The sequence below is a fragment of the Cricetulus griseus genome, chromosome 8 (genome assembly GCF_003668045.3).
Source record: "Cricetulus griseus strain 17A/GY chromosome 8, alternate assembly CriGri-PICRH-1.0, whole genome shotgun sequence".
Lineage (NCBI taxonomy): Eukaryota > Metazoa > Chordata > Mammalia > Rodentia > Cricetidae > Cricetulus > Cricetulus griseus.
Window position 1 is genome coordinate 49,212,361 of NC_048601.1, and position 24,106 is coordinate 49,236,466.

Below are 24,106 nucleotides of genomic sequence, written 5' to 3' on the forward strand. Positions count from 1 at the left end.
TACTCTGGGCCTGGATGTTTGGAAACTACAGAACTCTGTTTGGAAACAAGATCAAATCTGTGGCTAAGAGAGCATTCTCGGGGCTGGAAGGCCTGGAACACCTGTAAGTATCCTGCCAGACTCTGCCCGCCCCACAGGCCTGCTAAACATGGCTGCTGGGGAAGTCTGCGAGCAATTTAATCACTTCTTTGTAAACCGAGAAACAGGCTGTTTGGAAACACCATCTGCTTTCTTCTCATTATATGTCAGCTTCAACTTTGGCCTTTATTTTGCCTATGCCAGGAACACTCAAAGAGCATGTAGTCTGCTGGTGTGCTCCTAATTAACGAAGCTGGTATTTGAACAAATACCTTTCTCCCACCTGCTGGACTACACCACCCTGCATCAGACTCCTTGAAGGGTACCTGAGCTCTTGCTGCTTTCATAAGGATACTTTATCCTGGCAAAGCCAGTCAACACCCATCACCTTTAGCAGCTAAGCCATTCCTAGCCCATGCTGGGAGCTTTCCTACTGGGATGCTTGCCTCAGGACCTTGGAAGGAAGTAGGCAGCACTAATCCTGAGATGTTCATACTGTTGTTGGGAGTGGATGCCTCTAGTGCCTCGCTCTTAGTTTTATTCTTCTTTGAATCAAGGTCAGCCTTTATGCTGCTTAGTAAATGTTTTTTTTCTCAGCTTTCCACCTAGCTTCAAGGCTGCTCTTACAGTTGGCTCGGTCCCCAAGTCATCATGTGTGCTTGCATAAACATGAGAACTGAGAACCACTCCCAGTGGATCTGGCACATGGGGTATGGGCAGCTCTTGTGGGGGTCATCTGTGAACCAGGGCTAGCCTGGAAGATCCCTGAATATCCTTCCTCGCCACACACTTGACAGGGGCCCACAGTTCCTATACATCAATGTTTGTGTTCTATTTCAGGAACCTTGGAGAGAATGCAATCAGGTCTATCCAGTTTGATGCCTTTGCAAAGATGAAGAATCTTAAAGAGCTGTGAGTACCTGGGAACCTATGCCCTGGTTGACATGAGTGGAGACTGAGAATAAGCAAGCCCTGAAATTGCATTATGCTCACTTTGTGCAATAGCTCTGGTCATTTACAGATTAGATAGATGTAAGTTGTCTTTAAAAGAAGCATGCCTCATGGGGCTTAACTCTGGATAGGGGTGGCAAGTTTCTTTCTGAAATGCTGACATCGTAAACAGTTTGGACTTTTTGGGTCATAGGGGCTGGGTCCTGACTACTCAGATGTGTTATTACAGCAGACAGCAGCAATAATACCCAGACAAATGGGTGCAGCTGCTAAAGGCACACCAGCAGAAACAGACAGTGGGCCTGCAGGCCAGAGTCTATGAAATGCTGTTCTGATATGTTAGATAAAATATCTTCTATAAAATGGATCGTCACCTTTTAAAGAATACCAGTTTCATCTTTTAGGTTAGATTTTGTATTTGAGAGGGGTTTCCTGAAGGAGTTTGTTGGAATGTGAGCAAGGTGGCTGGCTATGTCCTAATTCTGGAGGCTCAGCCTTGGTCTCTTGCCTGGTTTCCCTTCAACTGCTAATGTTCTCAGATCATGGCTGGCTCAGGGCCCAGTCCTTTGAGTGGAGAAAGAGATTCACTTTGCTTGGTCATTTTCCTCTCCATCAGATCACAGCAGATTATTTTATGCCCTTAGTCAGCCTTTGTGTAGATTTCACAAGCAATGATTAGAAACACGCTTTTTGTTGGAATCATGAAAATGTACAAAGTAAGCCAATGAATATGGGCTGGTTGAAGGCATGAGCCATGGAAAACACTGCCTATTAGTGGTGACAGAGGAGTTTTGCCTGAGTGACAAAAAGACTGGAATCTGTAGGGCTTGGGGCAGCTCATGGTCCCACCATCCACTCAGTCTGGCCTTAGCCTCTAACTATGGATGCCATGGTTGGCCAGGAGCTAGTGTTCTCACTGGTGTCTAGCTCCAAATCATTCCCTGTGTTCTCTGGTCCTCCAACTCATTGCTTACAAAAGCCTTCCCATTCCTGGTGCCCATGGTTTTTCTGGGTCTAGCCTGGCCTCTTTCCCTGGGGTGGGCTTCACTAAAGACCTTAGCGCTGAGCCCAGTAGATGTACTGAATGTGGTCCAAAGCCTGAATCTTTCTACATACATCTGAACAAAGGCTGAAGTGAGATTTATTCCTCCCCATTTGTTCCTATGTCTAAAATTTAAATAAACTTAAATATATCCCTGTCCCATCTCCCAGCAATGCCCTGGCCTTGTTCTCTAAGCCTTTTCTTGTCTGATGTACTCTACCACACACAGGTATCTTTTTGATAAGGAGTGATTCTGACAGTGGGACACTCCTTCTGGTCCTTCATCTGGCCTGCCACAGCCAGCCCGCCACCACACAGGGCTCATTCCTGTGACACTTGCCTCCTTGTGTGGTGTATGAATTAGTCACTTTACCATGGGTAGTGCTGATGGCCTTCTGCCATCACAGTATCCCCTTAGCAGGAAGCCCTCAGATCTCCCAGCAGAATACTACCTGCCCATCAAATGCAAATGTTAAACCTTGTTCTGGTACTGTTGTCTAAGAGGGACCAGCATCCCTATTTTAATGCTTTGAGATAAAAGAGTCGAGTCTTTGGAAAATTACTTCTTAAAGTGATCTGGAGAGGCTGAAGGTGGGGCTGTGGAACAGGAAGGAGGAGACTTCACTCTGTGTGACGTCATGGGCTGTGTCTATTCCTCCTTGCTGTTCACTAGTTCTACATTATCACTGCTCATCAGACATTAGGAGAGATGAACAGAAAACAGAAAGCTAGTTCATTTTCGCTGTGAGAATAGGATGTGCCGGGACTGCCCCCTTTGTCACCACATACCACAGGCACTTCATGATGGGAAGCCCACACATTTACTGTCTTCTGCTCCTTGGCTGTGGGCTAGTGTCACTCTAACTCAAGACTCCAGCTCTTTCAGGATCCAGGCAGCTAGACTCTGGGTGACTTATCTTGAATGACTCTTAGAGAAGGAATGTCCGCTCAGATGGCCATTCTGATTTCTGTTTGGAAGTATAACCCCATTTGCTGAAAAATGAAAATGTTCTCTGTTTTGGTTGGAGCCTCACGAAACCAAAGTTGAGTGTTCTCATGGCTGCTGGGCTGCAGCAGCAGTTAACTCACAAGTACTGTGCTGGAGGTGGAGCCAAATTTTGCTGCTCTCCCCAGCAATGCTGGTGTGATGGTAAACTCCAGCAAGAGGAAGGTGTGCTGGTGAAGCTTGCATTTAATGTTTAAAAACATTTACAGTTTTGCCAAATAAAAAGATAACAGCCACACAGGACAAGATTCCTTAGGACTTGTTGCAGTATTTAAAGCTGGTTTTAGTTTGGACAGCTTATCAAATGTGGTGAGCCGGTGGTGTGCAGTGTGCTCTCCCATACGGGATGCGTCTACGGGAAGGCATCCCCAGGGCGACAGGAGCTTTGACCCTCCTAGGGAATGGGTAAACTCACAAGGTGCTGCTGTGGTCTTTGGACAGGCATTCTTGGTATCTCTTGGGAGCTTGTTAGGCATCTTGGGTTCTGCCCTTCTGATTCCATTAGAAGCCGTACTCCATTTGAATCTGCAGGGAGGCTGCATGAGCTTTTCCCAGTCACTGGAAGAACCACAAGGAAAAACATTCCCTTTGTAGCTTGATGTCCTGACTTCCGAGCTGATTGGTTGTAATATTTTGCTCTTTGTGGGAGTGTGTAAGGGAGCCCCCTCCCTTAATGGGCACATGGTAAGTGTCCACCTCTTGTTTTCTCTTTCAGCCACATCAGCAGTGAGAGCTTCCTCTGTGACTGCCAGCTCAAGTGGCTGCCCCCATGGCTAGTGGGCAGGATGCTACAGACCTTTGTGACAGCCACCTGTGCCCATCCAGAGTCACTGAAGGGCCAGAGCATTTTCTCAGTGCTGCCAGACAGTTTTGTGTGTGGTAAGATTAATCTTGAGATTTGTTTGTTTGGTGGATGAAGAAGGACAGAGAGGTCAGAAGGAACTTCTCATTATAAGACTTGTTCCTATGACACTAGTTAATATGGTCCATGGTTACAGATTAGCTGCTGGGTGCAGTTTCTTTCCCACGGAAACCACATGTATTTACTGAACGGTGCCTCATTCTGTGGTTCTTGGAGTACATGTATTTAATTAGAAGGGAGTAGGTTCAGCTACAAATCTAAATAACCAGTTACAGGAAGATAGTTCTAGTCCTTTCAGAAGGGTCCTGGTGCCTGGGTTTGGCTGTGAATTTACACAGTGCATGAGGATGGGGTTTCAATGTGTATTTCTTTCCAGCCCTCAGAATGAGAGGTTAAACACAGGAAGAATGGGTCTCAGGAGAACAGCCACTGTAGTAAAAATAATTCCTCGATGTTGACTTGCACTCTTGCTGTTTGTTCAAACCACTGCAATGTGCACTGGTGAGAGTCTTTTCTTCTTCAGATTGCTGGAACATGTAGCTGTCAACATCTTTCTGACCAGGGGTAGTCAGGATCCAAGTGTAGTTACAAAGAGCACAGAAAATGCAGAACAGCTGAAACACCCACCCCCAACCCCCCCCCCACACACACACAGAGAGAGAGAGAAGAGAGAGAGAGAGAGAGAGAGAGAGAGAGAGAGAGAGAGAGAGAGAGAGCGCATGTGCGTACCCTGGCAGGACTAACATAGCCGCATAGCCAAGAAGATGGACTCCGAGAATGAGGCGGCCTTTGAGATCTGTCTGGGCTGCTTTGAGCAGGAGTGGAGTGTACAACCTCTTGTCATTGGTTTCCTCTGGCCTTGCTGAGCTTCAGGATCTCTTCCTGGACAGTGCTACTTATGACCCAACCATGGGTGTCCCAGGGCCACTTGTCCAGCCTCTTTTCTTTTTCATTATGCCTGCTGGAGGTGAGACAAATGTCCCCTTTTCTACTCATTCTCTACCTCCCACCACATTGGTTCCTAGAGCAGGTTTGCAAACTTCTCGGTGCTTTGACTCCCTGGGTAGAATCCAGGGTTGTGCAAAGAGCATTGTAGTCACAGCAAAGTAGGCCCCACCTACGAGGCCAGTGCTAATTGAGTCCACGGCCATTAACTTGTTTGGGTTTCCTCTGTCTGTCTCCTGCTGGAGGGCAGTCGTCCGTTTGCATGCACTCATGGAACTGTACCTGATCCCTAGCTGGTGGCCTTGCCACACTTGGCATCGCAGCAATCCCCTCGTAACTACCCATGAGAATCCTTGGTAGGAAATCAGAGGTTCAAATTCTCCTAGATGTCTCCCATTGTGTTTCTTAAGAAACAGAAACAGCTACCTTACACATTCTAGAAAGTTAGCATGAAGTTAGCTGAGTGCAAGTACCCTCCCTTAGGTGCTGCACAGGGAGCTTCACTGTGTAAACAGTACACTGTGAGCTGCTGGGCCCACTCTTCTGATACATCTAAGGGGATGGGAGCAGCTCTGACCAAGTGCTCAAGGAGTGTTCCTCATAACAGCTCAAGCTGGAGCTACCAGACACCCATCCCTTGACAACAGGTGGGTAGCTGTCCCATGGGACATGAGGTCAGTTAGTCTGTCTCAGCATGAATGGATTTTGACAGTGAGCAGCTAAGTAAATGAAGTCACAGAATGCCTAGACTAAGGGAAATCTGTTGAGGTAGGAAGAGTACATTACCAGCTCTTCTGGGGTGGGGAGCATTGGAGATAGAAGGGGAAGAGCTAAAAAGGAGGACAGCCTGTTTGAGGTGATAAAAATGTTTAAGATTGATTGTGGTGGTGATTACAACTATTTGAAGATACTAAAGAAAGACACACTGAATTGTTTATTTTACATGTGTAGATATAGCTGAATAAAACTTTTAAAAAGGAAATATAACTTACTGTAAAAATTTACCTTGTTAAAGTGACTTTAGACAAATCAAAATTAATGCCATTATTATTACTCATTTTACATTTTAATAGCCTCTAAAAGAATCCCACTCCCATGCTATTAAGCTGCCCCTGTTGTCCCAAGTCTATCCCCAGATCCTTTGAAGGCAGTGGTCCAGTTGTATCTTGGATCACTCTGTTCTAGACAGCTGGCATAAATAGGACTATACAAAAATTTAGCTTGCTCCTTCTGACAAGTTGTAACTAAGTTCTCAGTTCTGTATTGATGGTGCTGGGGTTTAAATTCAGGACGTCAGGCATGCTACACAGGCATTCTAGAACTGAACTATACCCCAGTGTAGAATTCCTTAACATGTACTCATTTAGTGGCACTATGGCCTCCTGTTGTATGGATATACAATTTATCTGTTCATCCATCAGATGTTGGGCATTAGGTTGTGCATATTCTTTGGATCTTTTGAATAATGTGCTGCACACAGTCAGGTTTTTATGTATGTTTTCTTGGGTTTATATATACCTAGAATAGAATTGCTGAATCTGTTTTCCCAAGGGGGCTTCGTGACTCCACATGCCCACTGACAATGTATGGGGATGCTAATTTCCACAGTGACATTTGTTTTCACTACAACTTAGTTGCAGTAGGGGCAAACTGTCACAGGCTTACTGGACGAATGTGTCATCTTTGGAAAGCTAGCCATTTTCAAAATTTGTCCATGTCATGTCTTTCTGCACTTTAGCTGCAAATACTTTTCTATATTCCAGGCTCTAATCATGGTTTGCCAACATGTTCTCCTACTCTGTGAGTTTTTTTTTTTTTTAAATCACTTTGTTGACAACCCAGTGCAAAAGTCTTACAATTCTCTAGCGCCTAGGCTCTCCACACTCTGTAGTTTGTGCTGTCATTTTAGGAACCAATGCCTCCCTCACACAAGGTCCTGATGCCTTACTCCTCTGCTTTCTCCTGAGGACTATAGAACTTCAGCGACTCCTTCCATACTTTGTTTTGTCAGGATTACTTTGGCTATTATAGGTCCCTTGCCATTTCTCTATAAGGTATTAATTTGTAAATTTCTTTAATAAAGGAAACTAAGATTTTGGCATTTTACTGGCTCTAGATTAGCCTGGGAGCATGGCCACCCTGACTGCATTGTCTTCCTGATGCATAAACATAGTGTTCCCACTTCTCAACTCTCCATTTATTTACTTACTTTTCCTTTTTGTTTTCTAGTTTGAGTGTAAAAATGTTATGTTACTCTTACATAGAAATAGAGGTGCAGTTGAATGTGAGAGAAACTATACAATGATTTTATATCTCAACTGTGCTGATATAATCAGGTTTGGTTTTGTTTTATCTGTATACTTTTCTATTGTATGCATGGGTGTGGAGGCCAGAGGTCAACCTTGGATGTCATCCTCAGGACCTCTCCAACTTGTGTTTTTTGAGATGAATCTGTCACTAAGAACTAGGGCTTGGGTTACTAGTTGAGCTAGACTAACTGGCCTGTGTCGATTTTTATACTTACCTGTATAAATTCCTTTACAGTGTTTGGATTTGTTTTGTTTGTTCTTTGGTATTTGGATCTAGTCTGAAAGACTTGTCCAGAATATATGCAGTGTAGGTCTGGAAGCAAGAAATTTTCTACTTCAGGTTGCCCCCTTTTAAAAATCTGGAAATGTTTAAATTACTCCCTCAACTTTGGAAGGTGTTTTTGCTGGATATGGAGATTTAGTTGGTAATTTCTATGTAAGGACTTCGGGTATGTCTTTCTACTGTCTCCAGCTTCCCTGGTTTCTGTCGAGCAGTCAGCTGCTTGTGTTTTGGAGGATCTTTCTAGTGTAATGAGTGACTGGGGCTGTTTTGGCATTTAACAGGTTGACCACAGTGCATCTGGATGTAGCTCTCCTGTAACTCTACTTGTAGTCCACTGAACCTGGCATGCATTTTTTTCCCATCAGATTTACTATGCTTGGGCTCATTTTTCTGGAAACTTTTCCCTTTTTTGTCATGGTGGTCTCCAGTTAATCCTCATGGTGCTGTGCCTCTTGATGCTGTGGCATAGCCTCTGCATCTATTCAGTTCTTCTTTTTTTTTTTTCAGTTGTTGGTTTCTTGCAGTAGATAGTCTCCATTGATCCATTTCAAGTTTATACTCTTATACCAACTCAGTTCTGCTATCGAGCTGCTTTAAGAGATTTTATAAAATTTCATTTATTCTACTTTAAAACCGTATTTGGTTCCTTTTTATAATGTGTCTCTTTGTTAAGGTATTCATGGTTTTTATTATATATGGTTCCTTTAGTTGGTTTTTCTTTTTTGACTATTTTTATAGTTAGATACAAAAAGTTCAGGATCTAGGATTCCTCAGTTTCTCCTGACTGCTGTTTTCTTAGCTATATATTTCCTAAGTTTGTTGTTGAAAAGTAGGCAACAAAAATAAAACAGTATGTTCAATGTGGGGATCAGATTCTCTGCATGCTGTCTTCCTGGGCTGGTTGCTGCTGTTTGTTTAGGGCTGTCTCCTGGGTCTGTGCCATAAAGCCTGCTCTGCACAGCCCCTTGGGTTTCTGCTTGGTTATTTTAGTGATTGGCTAACAATAGGACACAAGCATCCTTACTGAGTTTCATATCCCCTCCCTGGGATCTCTGTAAGTGTTGGGATTTGTCATCACTTTCTGTTTGTGCAGGTCCCCCAGCCCAATCACAGGAAAGAAATGAGAAACCCTTCAAGCCTCCCTTGGGTGTTTACATAGCTTGGTAGACCCATGTGGCCTTCTAAATTCTCACAGGTCTTTTGGAGTCTTCATTGCCCATTACTGGTGTCTTCTACACCTGATTCCCTTTGAAAGTTGCTTCTCCAGCTGCCCAAATGCTAGGGCTGGGGTGGTCACCTAAACAGCTGTGGGGTAAAACATTGGTGCTTGACCAGTTCATCAGCTGCTCAGCATAGGGCTTCCTTTGCCCTGCATGCTCCTTCCTGGAAGCTCCAGACAGTGATAGTTCTCTGTGGAGCTGTTGAGGGAGCTGGCCCTTACTGGCTGCTAGCTTCTAGGTTTCAAGTTTGACACAGACCTGGGGACATAGAATGAGACTTGGATATGTGAAAACATTGTATTGCTCACTGTCATTACTGAGGTGTGTCCTTTTTCTTGAAATCAAAAAGATATGGTTTACTATTAAACATGGTCTTCCACAAATCTGAAAATTATTTTTGCCATTGTTTTGGTATTTTACCTGTGTGTGTTTGAGTCCCGATACTCAAAATACATTGAACCTCAGTCCTTTTGGAATTATGTCTACCAGTATGACTGATGGTGCCTGGAGATTTTGTTTAAAGTGGGTCAAGTTGGCATAGTTGTCAAAAGGAAAACCTAAGTCTGGTTTGATGAGTTGAGTAGGCATGGGTTTATTTCTAGCCAAGGAGGCAGTAAGGCCTGAGAGCCATAGCACAACTCTCACCATGTCTGGTGGAACTAACTGTGCTGGCATTGTGACCAGAAATGACTCACTCAGTTCCTTCTTAGGTTGACTAGCAGCTGGTGTACACAGAGAGCAAGGTGCCTTACAGTTAGTTCTCTCCCCAGATGACTTTCCAAAGCCACAGATCATTACCCAGCCTGAGACGACCATGGCTGTGGTGGGCAAGGACATCCGTTTTACATGCTCAGCAGCCAGCAGCAGCAGCTCCCCAATGACCTTTGCGTGGAAGAAGGACAATGAGGTCCTGGCCAATGCAGACATGGAGAACTTTGCACATGTCCGTGCACAGGATGGCGAAGTGATGGAGTATACCACTATCCTGCACCTCCGTCATGTCACATTCGGACATGAAGGCCGCTATCAGTGTGTCATCACCAACCACTTTGGTTCCACGTACTCGCACAAGGCCAGGCTTACTGTGAACGGTAGGGAAATGACATCTTGTGCTTTTCAAGCAGAGTCCCACAAACCATACCCTTGATTGTCATTGGTGTAAGGAGACACAAGCTGCAATGGGGTACATTTCTTTGTACCATTCCTTGGGTTTGTCCCAGACCAAGTTTTACAGATTGAATCATTGGTTTTAGTTTGGGATGGGTGACTTTCAGAGTCCATTTATGTAAAGTGACATTGTAGAGTTAAGCCTTGTATTTTTATCTGTTTACTGTCTTCTATAAGCCAAGAGATGTGGTTTCCAGACTTCAAGCATCCCTGGGTCCTATGTTAGCTTCTGCCCTTAGAGTAGATGGTATATTTGGGAGCAAAGCAGCTTGGCACAAGTGTCAATCCCCATCCCTCTAAACAAGTGTGCCCCTTTTGTTGAGTTCCTCATGTTGTGGTCACACCCGGCCACAAAATTATTTTCGTTGTTACTTTATAACTGATTTTTTGGTCACTGGTATGAATCGTGATGTAAATAATTTTGGATATAGAGGTCTACAATGAGTTTGAGACCCACAGGTTGAGAACCAGTGCTCTAGCGGATATGGAGATTAGGTGTGGGTTGAGCCTCTGGCTTGATGGTCCAGTGGGTAGGCTTAAGTATAATGAGTGTTGTGTTGTGTCTGGGAGGGGGAGAACCTGGGTACTCCTGGGAAGGTTGGTGTAGCAATGAGCTGAGACCTAGGCATAGTGGGGATCTGTTTGCCAGGAGTCTGCTTTTACATGCAGCCATCCCATATAGTTTTACCTGTTCTTTTTTTCTCCCAGTATTGCCATCATTCACCAAAATTCCCTATGACATCGCTATCCGGACTGGCACCACAGCCCGCCTTGAGTGTGCTGCCACGGGCCACCCTAACCCCCAGATTGCATGGCAAAAGGATGGAGGCACTGATTTCCCTGCAGCTCGTGAGCGACGCATGCATGTCATGCCCGATGATGATGTGTTCTTTATCACCGATGTGAAAATAGACGACATGGGTGTCTATAGCTGTACTGCCCAGAACTCGGCTGGCTCTGTTTCAGCAAATGCTACCCTGACTGTCCTAGGTTCGCTATTGGTAGTGTATGTGGCGGGGTGGGATGGGGTAAAACTCAAGTATTACAGGTATCTGCTTTCTAGATAGGTGTGGTAAACTCTTTCTACTTAGTTTGAAATTTGGGGCTGCTTTTAAGCAAGTGGCTCTGGCTCATAAAAGGCAATGAGCAAGAAAGTACTCAGCTGTATGTTTGAGTAAGAATTCCGTGTGTGTGTGTGTGTGTGTGTGTGTGTGTGTGTGTGTGTGTGTGTGTGTGTGTGTGTGTGTGTGTGTATGTTGGAGGTGGTGGTGGTAGGTGTGATCTTGCTCAGGAGGAGTACTCAAGTCTATCTAATAGGATAGTTTGGTATGACGTAAGGTCTTTGCTCTGTTGAGGCCATTCCTAGAAATGGGAAAGATTTAGTCACATTTGGCCTTCTGAAAAGCTTGAAGCACCAGTAAAAGGTCTCAGATAGCATTTCATCACTATGTGGGATTGTCTTCTGTCTGGAAAATAAGTAGACTTCCAGTAGGCAAGACCCATAGAATAAATGTGCACTCTCTACTGCCTTCCTGCAGAAACTCCGTCCCTGGCAGTGCCTTTGGAAGACCGTGTGGTAACTGTGGGAGAAACAGTGGCCCTCCAGTGCAAAGCAATGGGGAGTCCCACACCACGCATCACCTGGCTGAAAGGAGGTCGCCCGCTGAGCCTCACTGAGCGACACCATTTTACTCCAGGCAACCAACTGCTGGTTGTTCAGAATGTGGCAGCAGAGGATGCAGGCCGGTATACCTGTGAGATGTCTAATCCCCTGGGCACTGAGCGAGCACACAGCCAACTGAGCATTCTGCCCACCCCCGGCTGCCGGAAGGATGGCACCACCATAGGCATCTTTACCATTGCTGTGGTCTGCAGCATCGTGCTTACCTCACTGGTGTGGGTGTGCATCATCTACCAGACCAGGAAGAAGAGTGAGGAGTACAGCGTCACTAACACAGGTCAGCAGGATGGTAGGCTGTGCAGGGGACAGCGGAAGTAGTGAGTGTTGCAGTCCAACATATCAGGAGATGGGAACACTCAAGTTCAAGCACCTGCTGGGCCCTGCAGTTTCTGGTCTTCATGGAGATTCAGGGGCATTAGGGCCCTGCCTGTTGTCATGAATCAGGTTGTTCCCAAGCTTTCACCATCTTGTGGTTTTGTTAGGTCCTCCATCTCTGTGGAGTTAGGTGTCTGACTGCCATAATGTTTACAACAGGTTATAAAGGAGGCTAACCAGCAGCTGCAGAGCTTTCGGACCACTGTAGTGTGTGTGACCTTGTGACTGTGAATACGGATCTGTATGTATTGAGGCAGGCAGCCCTGTTACTTAATCGTCATTCTCCTTGCAGACGAAACCATTGTGCCTCCAGATGTTCCAAGCTACCTCTCCTCTCAGGGAACCCTTTCTGACAGGCAGGAAACTGTGATCAGGACTGAAGGTGGTCATCAGGCCAGTGGGCACATTGAAAGCAATGGTAAGTTCAAGAACAGTGAAACCCTCTAATCTGTGTCCTGGATACAGCTTTACCTCCTCCTTGGGGTAGGCTGGGTACCTGTGTCACATGTGGCAAACCAGGTCTTTGAGTTTGGATCTGGTGTGTACACACAGTTCTATGGTTTTGTCTGCCAGAAGTCCCTGCATTGGGCTTAGCACTGTGTCTTCAGTAAGGTAGGATTGCCAGGAAGAATAGATGCAAAGGACATTCCAGGTCCTGACTAGCTTTACACTACTGTTGGTGCTTTACATGTGGTGGTTCAATCAACCACAGATGAAAATTCAGGAAAGAAAAGTTGTGTCTGTACTGAATATGTGTGGAGATTTCCATTGTTACTGGTACTGTGAGTAGAGATGACTTAAGGTCTATCAGAGAAGGTGTACAGTTTATGTGCAAACAGCATCATTTCAGAGAAGGGACCTGACCAGCCTTGGGTTTGGGCATCTCTTGAGGAGCATAGGAACCAATCCCCAGTGGATGCCAAAGGATGGGTGCTAGGGAAGAGCTGTAGCTTGTCCACTAGACTAAGAGACCTTAAGCAGCTTCTAAATTATAAGGGGCTCCATTTCAGGTGTGTGTCTGAGAGACTCGAGCCTCTTCCCAGAGGTCGACGTGCATAGCATTACATGCCGGCAGCCCAAGCTGTGTGTTGGATACACTAGAGAGCCATGGAAAGTGATGGAGAAAGCTGACAGGACCACTGCTCCATATACAACAGGTAAGGGTCACTTTGATCAGGGAAAGCCATTGCTTTTGACACTGAAATCGGGGTGGACTTAGTAAATGGGAGGAGCAGCACATTGTTGCTCTCATACTGTCTCTGAATTGTACTCAGAATACAAACTGGAAGATCTGGCTTCCTTTGATCTTAGAGTCTTATGTCCCTTAGGTAAGTCTATGATGTGCTGAACCAAAGGGTGAGTTTTCTTAAACTTATAAGGAACTTACAGAGCAAAGACCACAAAACCATGGTGGTTTGCATCCTCGTACCTGGCCTGTCTTGTCTCATCCAGACAAGATTTCTTTCACTTTGTAGCCAGGCTGTCCTTAGCTTTCTGAGATGCTAGGATTAGAGGCATGCGCTACAATGCCCAGCCATTGGCCAGAGGTTGATGTGTCTCCCCTAGTCTCTTCTCCACTTTATGTATTGAGCAGAGCCTCTCACTGATAGTTGCTCTAACTAGCCTCTTGCTCCAGGATTTCCTGCCTCTGCTTCCCAAGCCCTAGATTACAGGTGGGTGACCACACTGCCTGGCATTTCTGAGAGTACTGGGAACCTGAACCCTGATGCTTCTGCTCATCACACACTTCACCTGCTGAGCCACCTCCCCAGCCCTGCTCCCAGGAGTCCAGTTGTCCAGAAGACTCATCTCTGTGTAGATTCTAATACAGATCTGTCCTTTCACTTCCCCTTCATTCACTGTGATCAGAGTGTGCAACCTAAAGTCATTCCTGTGGACACTGAGTAGAAAAGACCAGCTCCTCTCCATGTGCATATTCCAGGGGGGGCCAGGGGTATTACAAAGGCAGTGGGAAACAGGACTCATCTTCCAGTCAGGCCTCTGAGAGGGCATGGAGACTTCAGGGGCTCTGGTTCCAATTCACTGTTGGCTCTGTTCTTCCTTCAGCACACAGTGGCTCTGCTGTATGCAGTGACTTCAACCCTGACACAGACAGTCAGCCTAAGGAACAAGCATCCAGTCCCCAGCCTGTGTCCACAGAGAGTGGACAGCCAGGTACACCAAGCAGCCAAGAGCTCAGGCAGCACAACGGAGAATGTTCTCCACACCACCCTTACACTGGGACTGCTGATGGGTCTCACACCCACTCTGGGGGATCCCTCTATCCAAGTAACCATGACAGAATACTGCTGTCTTTGAAGAACAAGGGGGCATCCCCAGATGGGAAAGGTAAGTATTGTTAAAGGTGCATCGTGGTGGGTTAGGAGCCCTTACGGGGTTAGTGTGCACAGGCTAATGCGCCCTCTGGTTTTTCTTAAACAGGAGATTCCTCTTGGACTTTAGCCAAGTTACATGAACCAGACTCCATAGACCTACAGCCTTCTCCTACGTTAACTTCAGGCAGCCCAGAGCTCCCAGAAGACGCCATACCTACTGAAGCCCAGCACTTGCTTGTTTCCAATGGCCACCTCCCCCAGGCCTGTGACTCTAGTCCTGAGTCTATGCCACTGACAGGACAGCTCACTGGGAAACGGAGGGGACCATTGCTATTGGCACCGAAAAGCTAGGCTTCATCTACCTCAGCTCTTTTAAAGCGGTTGCTACAGGAAAGAGGTAGGAGAAGCGGTGGGAAGTGTGTGTCCAGATGTCACTCTGGACAGTTGTACCTTCCGTGTCGAGTGTCAGTTGGCTAAAGGACTTGACATCTGGAGCACGGACATGCAGGAGACTATTTGTGTACAAAGGCAGGAAAAGTATTTGATACCATTGTACATAAGAGTTTTCAGAGAGTTCATATATATTATATATCTTTTACAGAGACTATTTTAATCCTTAGCGCATGGGTCCCGCTTTCAGTGATATTTTCACACTAGGTTGCTGTCTAATCTTGGAGAGGGTCAGGAATAGTTCTGGTGCCTTAACGCACAGCTGAGATTCAGGTAAAACCACATTAGCTGTGGCTGGGGGTTGGAAAGGAGGGCGTTCTGGCTGAGTCAGGTTCAGGCGCATTGGCCACATCTCTGCAGTTGTCATTCTGGTGGCCTCATTTTGGAGCTGGGTGCACGTGACACTTGCCTTTCTTCTAGGTTCAGGGTCTGTCTCGGAGGAAGAGGTTGAGGTTGTTAATCTACCAAAAGCTCAGAACAATTAAGCACTGCCTTTTGTCTTTCTTTGTAACTCACTCGGTACAAGCAAATGTCTCATCTGCCTCCAATGGTTCTTTGAAGCTTGTTAAGGCAGTGTTGGTACACCTGTGGATTTTCCAATAGTGTGGTTTAGTTCTGCCATGTCTAGGGCCAGCTGATTTCTCTTAGCAGGCCTGTCCACATGTTCCCTCACATAGTCTTGTACAGTCCAAGCCCAGTTTCACTGAGTCCTTGGCCTGGGTGATTTGCACTTTGGGGTCCTGTTGCTAACCATCTTGTGAGTGCCAATGTGTAATTCAATAGAAACTACATGGAAACAAACTCGGTCCTTAAAATCCCTGAAAGCTGAGGGAAGTATTGACACAGTGATGGCCTGAGTCACAGTGTACTGTGCCCCAGGACAAAGCACATTCAGAAGTTTATTCTCCACAGTTGGCTGATTAATGTTACTTCCACAAAATATGTGAATTTGCTGCTTCTGAGAGGCAATGTGAAAGAGGAAGTATTACTTTTTATGTACAGAGTTATTTATTTATAGAAATTTTGGTACAGTGTACATTGAAAACATGTAAGATATTGAAGTGTCTAACAAATGGCATTAAAGTGTCTTTAATAAAGGTTCATTTATAAATACTAAGTGTGTCTGTGGTCATTGTTCTAAGCGCAGCTATTCTGCTTTTAATAGTACTTCCCGCAAAGGAGAATACATACAAAGCACCATAGATCGTGTGTGCTGTTGCCTCAGAAGATGCTGTGCTGCTATGCTACACTCCACAGATAGTTCACCAATTTTCTGCCACCTGGGGCTAGCGAGTTAAGCCTTACACCGCACAAATATGCTGGCTCCCATCTCCTGCAGCCAGTGTTGCCTGCACACACCTTTAGGACAAAGGAGCAGCTCTGGCCAGGCCTCTGGGAAGGACAGTGGTGGCCATGGGGCTTTGCTTCCCTTAGCCATGCTCCTGCCCAAAGTCACTTGGGCCCACCCACTCACTCACTGGAACTGCAGCTGTCTGCTGTCTCACACACTGGGGATTTTGGGGCACTCTGCTATAAAATATATAATCATGTGTTTTTATAGGAGAAATATGAGGGTAATTAAAAACAGCAGCCTCCTTACCAGAAAGAATGCATGCTATGCACCTGCAGCTCATGCTTTTTAAACAAAGTTATAATCTTACACAATAGGAATTAGCCCAGGGGAGAAACACCCACATGCACAGTTCCTGCCCCAAGCCCCCGTCCTTTCCCCAGTCTAGTCATTTGCTTCCAATTGGAGCCAGCTTGCTCTTTAGTGACTCAACAGATAGCAGGAAGTATAGGACACCAATCACACAAGAATGCTGAAGGGCCCGGCCTGAGCTTACCAAGATATTTATTGAGAGGTCTGAGGTATTGGTCTGGAGGTCCACCAAGGACAGTTTCTGTGGGGACAGCCTGTGCCTTGGACCACACTCAGGGCTGCACTCTGCAGGCCTCTTCAAGGCACAACACTGCAGCATCGACTTTGTTGACTTCGCTGCTTGGGTGGCTGGGCCACTCGCAGGAAGACAGGGGCTACAACGCAGTCCTCTTCTCAAAGGACACACTGTCTGCTTCACGGGCTCTTCCTGCCCACTTCTAACAGCAAGCTGCGGGTCTGGTCATAGGCACCCAGAAAGATGAAGCCTCCCATGCTGATTGCTGCCATTCGTGGGAAGACACCCGCAAATAACCTAGGGACAGAAGCCATAGTTTGCTCACTTCAGTGCACCCACTTGTCAATGTGCTTCCTTCCTTTTAGGAGACCACTAAGTAACATTCCCAAGTAGGCCTGGGAGACCGGAGCCTAGTCTAGCATGGCTGAATGCTGCACGGTCTGCCTGGGAACACTCAGGTTAAGACAGTAACCACTGTCCCAACATCTGTGCTCTAAAAAAGGAGTCAAAGGGACAAATCTGAGGTAAGGCTGATAAGGGTATACCCCAGTGAGACACTGAGGGGCCTCTGGGTCTCAGTTCAGGGAGGCAAAGCAAGTTCTAAAGCAATTCTGCCACTTTCTTTTCCTGGTGACTCAGTTGCATTTAGTTGTTGGAGTTCCACAAATGGAATTCTACAAGAAGGAAACAAATCTTTGTGGAATCCCTTGTTCTTATTCAGTCTATATAAGAACACCAAAGTCACATGACTATGATGGAGGTGGAACATCTCACACGTCAGTCCTGGACACGTAGGTGCCCCATCCCAGTCCAGTCAGAACCCCACTCTGCAGATCAGCTGTTCTCAACCTTCCTAATGCTATAACCCTTTAATACACTTCCTCATGGTGTGGTGACCCCAAGCCTTAAAATTGTTTTCAATTCTATTTCATAACTGATTTTGCTACTGTTAGTCTTAGGCTACAATGCTGTGAAAGGACAGGGGGTAACCACCCACAGGTTGAGAAACATTGTTGTGGAATAGTCTTCAGATATCCATTGTGACATTGCTGAAAAAAGTAATCTACTACTGACCCTCACCTGGTTACACAAGGCGGCTCTGTAAAGCCAGCAGAACAACATGCAGCTGGAGAGGACAAGGCAGAAGCAGGCCCAGCCATAAACGGTTACAGGTCCTCTGATCACCAGACTAGTGGACACAGGGCATTCCCTAGCCTGGAAAAAACAAGCTTTCTGCAGAGGAGGCAGGGGCAGTGTGACAGAAGGCTTGCTCTTATTTCTCCTGAAACCTTGTTACCCAGAAAAGTGCTTTCGTGTGCAGAAAGACAAACTTAGAAAATCAGAACTTGGGCTCATGAGGTGGTGAAAGGTGCTTGCCATCAAGCCTGATAACCCAAGTTCGATCCCTGGAGAAGGAGAGAACCAGTTCTCACAGGCCACTGGCTTCTAAGAGCCAGACTCAGCTTATGCCACTAACAAGCTCGGCAGAGGCGAGAGACAGATGGAAGCAGTTACAGTGTCATTAGGCGACAAACAAAGTGGCATCTCTTTTTTATGGGTGGGGGTGGGGGGTTCCATTTATGCTGGCAGGCAAACTGAATAGAGCAGGGTATGTTTCAGGGACCACAGGTGACAGCACAGGTAGAATCAGAGAACAGGAGCTCCCAGCAGTGACAGTGAGTGCATAAAGGGCTTAGTCAAGAAAAAGAAAAAGCCAGGTGGTTATCGAGAAAGGGGACAGTCCAGGACAAGTGGACCCCTCCGCTGCTCTGCAGCTTCTGCCATCCGGCATGGCTTTTGCCTGTGGGAACTAACAGGAAGACCTGCCCCCCATCTACTCTGAGAGCATCAGGTTCCTTGTTGGTGGGGGCTGCTACCAGGTGTGCAGGCTTGGTTCGTTTAGTGCAGGGCAGGGAACATAGACAATGGTGGCTGTATCTGGAACTGAAACAGAGGAGGTGGACTGAGCCACTTGTCCAAGAAGGGACCAGTTGTTCTCACTTGTTTCTTGGTCCAATCATTTGTTGTCTTCTATCAGTAGAGGGGCTGGAGCTGCTGTATGTCTAGTCACAGCTATTGCTGCCTGGAACATGCTGTACAAGGTGACCAGAGTCCAAAAGTGGAGACTCAGAAGATGAGCCAAAAATCTAAGTTACCTTTCAGCGCTAAGGCTGGGTCAGAACAAACATCCACCCTTGACCTGCTTTGCTGTCTCCCCTCTGCTTGCAGTTCTGGCATTGCTTCGCTTTAGTCAAGTGTGTGCCGTGACCTGGACAGGGAAGGCTGGTCTTGCATCATCTACAAATTAGTGTCCAGTGGCCATGGCGGGGAACTGCCCCATCCATCGTGCCATCTCTGTCACCACTTTCTCAACACTGACAAACAGGCTGCAGCAAACCTTGGTCAGAGAGGCCCAGCTGAGTCACCACAGAGGCTAATATGTGGAAATAAGACCGAAATCTGGCAGGTGGCCTTTATGATGTCGAAAGCCACTGTCACCAGCTGCTACTTCTGTGGGCCAGCCACTGCTTACCCAAGAGGCTTCCCAAACAATGCATATGGGGTTCACAAGCCATTTCCCTCCTCACTCCATTTCTTTGTTCAATGCCAAATTACTAGCCAATTAATGACTAATGTTCTTATTTCCTCAGGTGTCAGCCATGAACAACAGACTCACTGCAATGCTACCACTATGCATTCCCTGTGCTGAGACATCAAGAATCAGTAAGTCCTATCCACCAGATCCAACCTGTGTCTCAGACCATCGGAGCTAACATTCAAGTAAAGCCACGGGCTACCACCTCCAGCTGGAAAATTCAGACAATGGGGTTTGCTGTCTGGCAAATGCCTGACCACATTCTCCAGACCATCAAACAGCTGAAACTGAAAATGCCAAAGTTACCCCCAAATGGCAATTGGTGATCTGCTTTGGCATGGGACTAAGATGGGCCTCTTAGTGCCTGGTGAAGAGGCTGAGAGAGGCAGGGCTCAGCTAAGCACACAGGGCTGCTCCTACTCAGCCATCCCAGAGCTAGCTCACCTCCTCCCTGAAAAGGGATGCTGCTGAGCATCTGCACATATAGGAAATCCTTCTTTGTTAGCATCTCAGCATTTACACAGCTTCAGAACAAACTGCACAGGGAATCAACGTGGAGCAACAGCTGTTCAGGCCATAAAGCAGAACCTTTTGAGGCACACGGGGCTGGAGAGATGGTTAGGAAGGTGCACACTAAGCAAGCTCAAGAAGCCAAGCTCAGATCCACCCACATAAAATCCGGGTGCAGCAGCACACACCTGCAAGCCAGCACACACCTGCAAGCCAGCACACGGGGAAGGGACAGGTAGATCCGGGCTTACTGGACAGCTACTGTGGCCAAAATGGTGAGCTCCGAGTTCAGTAAGAGACTCAAAAACATAAGATGGAGCATGATTGAGGAAGACACCAACCCCAACCTCTGGCCTCTACAGGCATGTATGTGGGCAAACACAACTGATTGCCCATCATATGAAAAAAAAAAAAAAGAGGCACTTAGCTAGTAACAGAACAATAATATCCAACTGAGGCCAACCACTGTGGAACAGACAGTACAGTCATGAGCTGGGTAACAAATACTTCAGAGAAAAACAGACTGCATACACCAGGCTGGTCCTGTAGGATGAGGCTGTGGCTGGAAATAGCTCTTTTTCTATTTGTATATCTCCAGATGCACAAATACTGCTGTTACAAATGTCCATAATCTCCAGAGTGGTTCATGCCGTATTTGCAGCTAGACGCCATATTCCCCAAATGTGGCACCATCTACATTTGTGTGAGCACAATATACGATACGTTTGCATGGTGACAAAATTACTCATCAATAAAACAAATAACACCTATAGATGCAGAACCCATGCACATCATTCGGCATGGCTACCCATGGCTCTTAAACATGGCTGCAAACACCCAAGCCCCAAGCACTTTCTTCTAGCTCCTTTGCGAATCTACAGTGTGTAAGTGGGAACGTATTTGTATCAATGATGTAGCCCAGATAATGAGGGTCACACATTTCCATGTCATCCATGGCAGGCACAAAGACTTGAGGAAGAGGCGGCAAGGCAGCTGAGGCCTGGCTTCGTCCTTACCCTGCTAGTCCCTGTGAGCGCCACACCGCATGCATGGCAGAGAGCACACTCCCAACAGCAGTGCTGGAGCCCGCCTGCAGAAGATAAGGAAGGGATAAGGCTATTACCTCCTGGTAGTCTGAGCAGGCTCCCCTCACTCTCATTCAAGGCACACTCTGGGTTTGGCTTGGAAATCTTGCCTACATTCAGACAGGCAAACACCTCAGGGAAGCCTGAGCTCACCTAGGAACCATAGACAACTGTTCACCAGGAGGCCAATGGGAAGCAGTAGACCTGGTCTGATGGGGGTGAGGGTTCCACGTCAAAATGGGTCTAACTATAAAGCCTGACAGGGATGAAGAATGCCACTTTCAGTTTCAAAATGACCCCATTCTCAGGGCTGGTCCCACCTATGGACTGGAATTCTGCCACACAACTGTTTTCTATAGAACTGGACTGGGAGAGAATGCTTGATTCAGATACGTTACTAAAATTCCTTAAAGCTCAGCTCAGAGTTTGGTCGTTTGTTTTTCTTTTTAACAATTCTGACAATTGTCTTAGCTGGTCACAGCCAACCAGGACGAAGTTCTGAGTCTGCAGATTAGCTTTGAGGAACATGAAGCTAGTCAGGCTCTCTTGAGTCTTGATCTGAAAACAGTAGCAGGCAGAGGCCCTCAGATGGGCTGTTTGTAGAGCACAGCTGAGAGTGCTTATGAGACAGAGGCATGCTACACACATCCATCACAGCCACAGCGACAGACAGATCTGCAGCAGTTATGGCAATGCTGCTCTTCCGATGTCAGTGTTACTCAAGGCCTGGCAGGTACTCTGATCACTGTGTACCCCACAACTCTGCCTGCTAACAGCTAGGGCATCGAATCTGCGTTATCTGATACTTACCTTTGCCAGCATGATCCTCGTCTTAGCCACATCCAGAGGTGTAGTAACTGCAGCTGCGAAACCACCTGTGTGCAAGACCCAACACTCGTGAGTTGTCTAGACTAGCCAGCACCCTGGGCAGTTCTACATCTGGATTCAGGTAACTGACAACATCATTTCTTTGTCATCACATCTACTTGACTGTGTTGAGAACAGGATGCACACATGAAAAATTTCAGTCTACCTAGTTCACGCCTTTTGGGGTAACACTGCAAGGAGGTGAAGGAGTAGGCCCTACAACTGACCTTCCTCTCTCACAGCCTGGTACACTAATCTGAGTACATTTGACACAGGAACGGCCAGATGTGGAATCTTCAGTGTGAGAAGCACACACAGCTCCCAGTGGCTTTGGAGATGACACCTTTCTGCAGGCTGCCTGTCTTAGAGTCTCCAGAGGCTTTTCTGCTCTGCATGGGCAGGCTCCTGTGTGCCACAGGAGGACTTCCGTTAAATAACCAACTCTTCAAGATAACAGACAATGCTTTCCCTATTTCCCAGGCTCTGGATAACAGTCGGGGAATAGTTACACTTCTGTCCTCTCTGCTCTACCTTAGCTCCCTCTTGCTCTGGCATGCATTCTGCCTCAGGGCTTCCTGTCCACATTCGGTGTTTTCTTCATCTAAATACTATGATGGCCAAACTGTCCATAGATTTTAACAGTGTTCCTACCTGTGGACACAGAAACCAAGACTTTACTGCTAATATTTTGTTTGTTTGCGCAAGACAAGGTGTCACTATGTATCCTGAGTTAGCTTGGAAATTGCTATGTAGATCAGGCTGGCCTCGAAACCACAGAGCTTGCTTCCACTTCCTTGTGTTGGGAATATTATTTTAAGATACGTGACACTTGTTTATGCTGCATTTGTTTAACTGTGAAAAGAGCTGAAAGGCCAATAGTGAGGCAGGCATAAGGTAGGAAGGGCTTGTAGGCAGAGAAAACAAACAGGAGAAACGAGGAAGAGAAGGAGCAGCAAGAGAGCAAGAGGAGGAGGAGGACATCGGGCCAGGCACCCAGCCAGCCATGGAGTAAGACGAAAAGTAAGATGTGAGAAGTAAGAAAGATAAAGGTCCAGAGGGGAAAGGTAGACAAGTTAAACTGGAATAAGAAAAGCTGGCTAGAAACAAGTCAAGCCAAGGCCAGGCATTCATAACTAGAAGTAAGCTTCTGTGTGTGACCTATTTGGGAGCTGGGTGGTGGCCCCCTTAAAGAGTCAAAGGAGAAAAATCAACACACTACACCTTGTCCTGGGACTAAAGGCATGTGACACCACCACATCACATTAGGCCTGATGTCAATATTTTATTCACTTGGTACAAAGATGCATATGAAATCCTGACAGACCAGAAGGATAGAGAAACAATAGCCCCTCGAAGGTTTTCAGGAGGTTCAGCTCCCAGGAGCTGGGGCTGAGCACTTTATTGGGGGGCGTAGAAAGGAGGCTCCAGGAATAGCCCCAGGCTCCCTCTGCTGTGGCATGTGCACAAAAGGGGCATTTGACTTCTGACAAATATCTTTCTAAGTACAGGGCTGAAATAAGGTCGTTACGGTGACCCTGAGCTGCACAGTGACATCCGTTCTGACACTTGTGGGAAGGCACACCCACTCCCAGTTTACGTTCTATTTTTGGTTACCCATCACTGCCACAGATATTATGCCTGTCAGCACCCCCTTTTGTTTAGAACCCCTTACTTTTCATCCTTTTAGATTATGAAGTTGTGGACCAGCAAGATGGCTCAGCAAGTCAAGAGCATTTGCCACGAGTCCAGTGCCCAGAGTGTGAGCCCTGGAAGGTACATGGTGGAGAGAGAGACTGACCCCCCAGTGCCCTGACTCCCCATGCTGTCATGGCATGCACATGCCTTCACCCATCAGTACACACTAATGTAAAAGGAATTTTAGACATTTAAAAAGACTGCTCAGTGCAGAGATCTGCTCTCAAGCTTGCCCAGTTCCAGCACTTGGGGCCCTGGTCCCTGATGCCCCAGATGCTCATCTGTAAAGTGCAGGCAGCCGTGTAGCAGATTCTTTGTATTAAAGAGTCCATGCAAAGTGTCTAGAAGAGGCGTGACCCACAGTAGCACTATGAAGACATCTGGTCCAGTCTAAGTGGGCACTGTGCTGGTTAGGTCTTTGCTAACTTTACACAAGATGGAATCGTCTGGAAAGAAAACATTAACTGAGGAACTACCTCCATAATACTGGCTTGCAGGTGTAATTTTCCTGATTGAAGACTGATGTGGGAGGGCCCCACCCACTGTGGGCAGTGCCACCCCTGGACAGGTGCTCCTAGGTTGTAAAGAAAAGCAGGCTGAACAAGCCTGTAAGGCGCATCCCTCCAGGGCCTCTGCCTCAGTTCCTGCCTTGAGTTCCCATCCTGACTTTTCTTCAGGATACACTATAAGCTGAAATAAACCCTTTCTTCGCCAAGTTGCTTTTGGGTGTTCATCACAACAACAGAAAAC

The 24,106-nt window shown here is 46.7% G+C and overlaps 2 protein-coding genes across 7 annotated transcripts in view; one reads left to right on the forward strand and one right to left on the reverse strand.

Annotated features, from left to right (window-relative positions):
- Nucleotides 1-15,822, forward strand: part of Lrig1 (leucine rich repeats and immunoglobulin like domains 1) — a 102,232-nt gene extending 86,410 nt beyond the window's left edge. For all 3 annotated transcript variants that reach the window (XM_027428925.2, XM_027428927.2, XM_027428928.2), the window contains 10 exons: nt 32-103; nt 919-990; nt 3,793-3,956; nt 9,467-9,787; nt 10,572-10,853; nt 11,402-11,821; nt 12,212-12,337; nt 12,930-13,076; nt 13,987-14,268; nt 14,362-15,822. In XM_027428925.2, the coding sequence (XP_027284726.1) occupies nt 32-103; nt 919-990; nt 3,793-3,956; nt 9,467-9,787; nt 10,572-10,853; nt 11,402-11,821; nt 12,212-12,337; nt 12,930-13,076; nt 13,987-14,268; nt 14,362-14,606 (2,131 nt within the window). In that variant the 3' untranslated portion in view covers nt 14,607-15,822. The remainder of the gene's footprint in view (nt 1-31; nt 104-918; nt 991-3,792; nt 3,957-9,466; nt 9,788-10,571; nt 10,854-11,401; nt 11,822-12,211; nt 12,338-12,929; nt 13,077-13,986; nt 14,269-14,361) is intronic.
- Nucleotides 15,823-16,542: 720 nt separating this feature from the next.
- The window catches only part of Slc25a26 (solute carrier family 25 member 26), a 101,719-nt gene continuing 94,155 nt past the window's right edge, over nt 16,543-24,106 (reverse strand). For all 4 annotated transcript variants that reach the window (XM_027428931.2, XM_027428930.2, XM_027428929.2 and 1 more), the window contains 3 exons: nt 21,605-21,669; nt 20,726-20,799; nt 16,543-16,900 (listed from right to left, as the gene is read on the reverse strand). In XM_027428931.2, the coding sequence (XP_027284732.1) occupies nt 16,783-16,900; nt 20,726-20,799; nt 21,605-21,669 (257 nt within the window). In that variant the 3' untranslated portion in view covers nt 16,543-16,782. The remainder of the gene's footprint in view (nt 16,901-20,725; nt 20,800-21,604; nt 21,670-24,106) is intronic.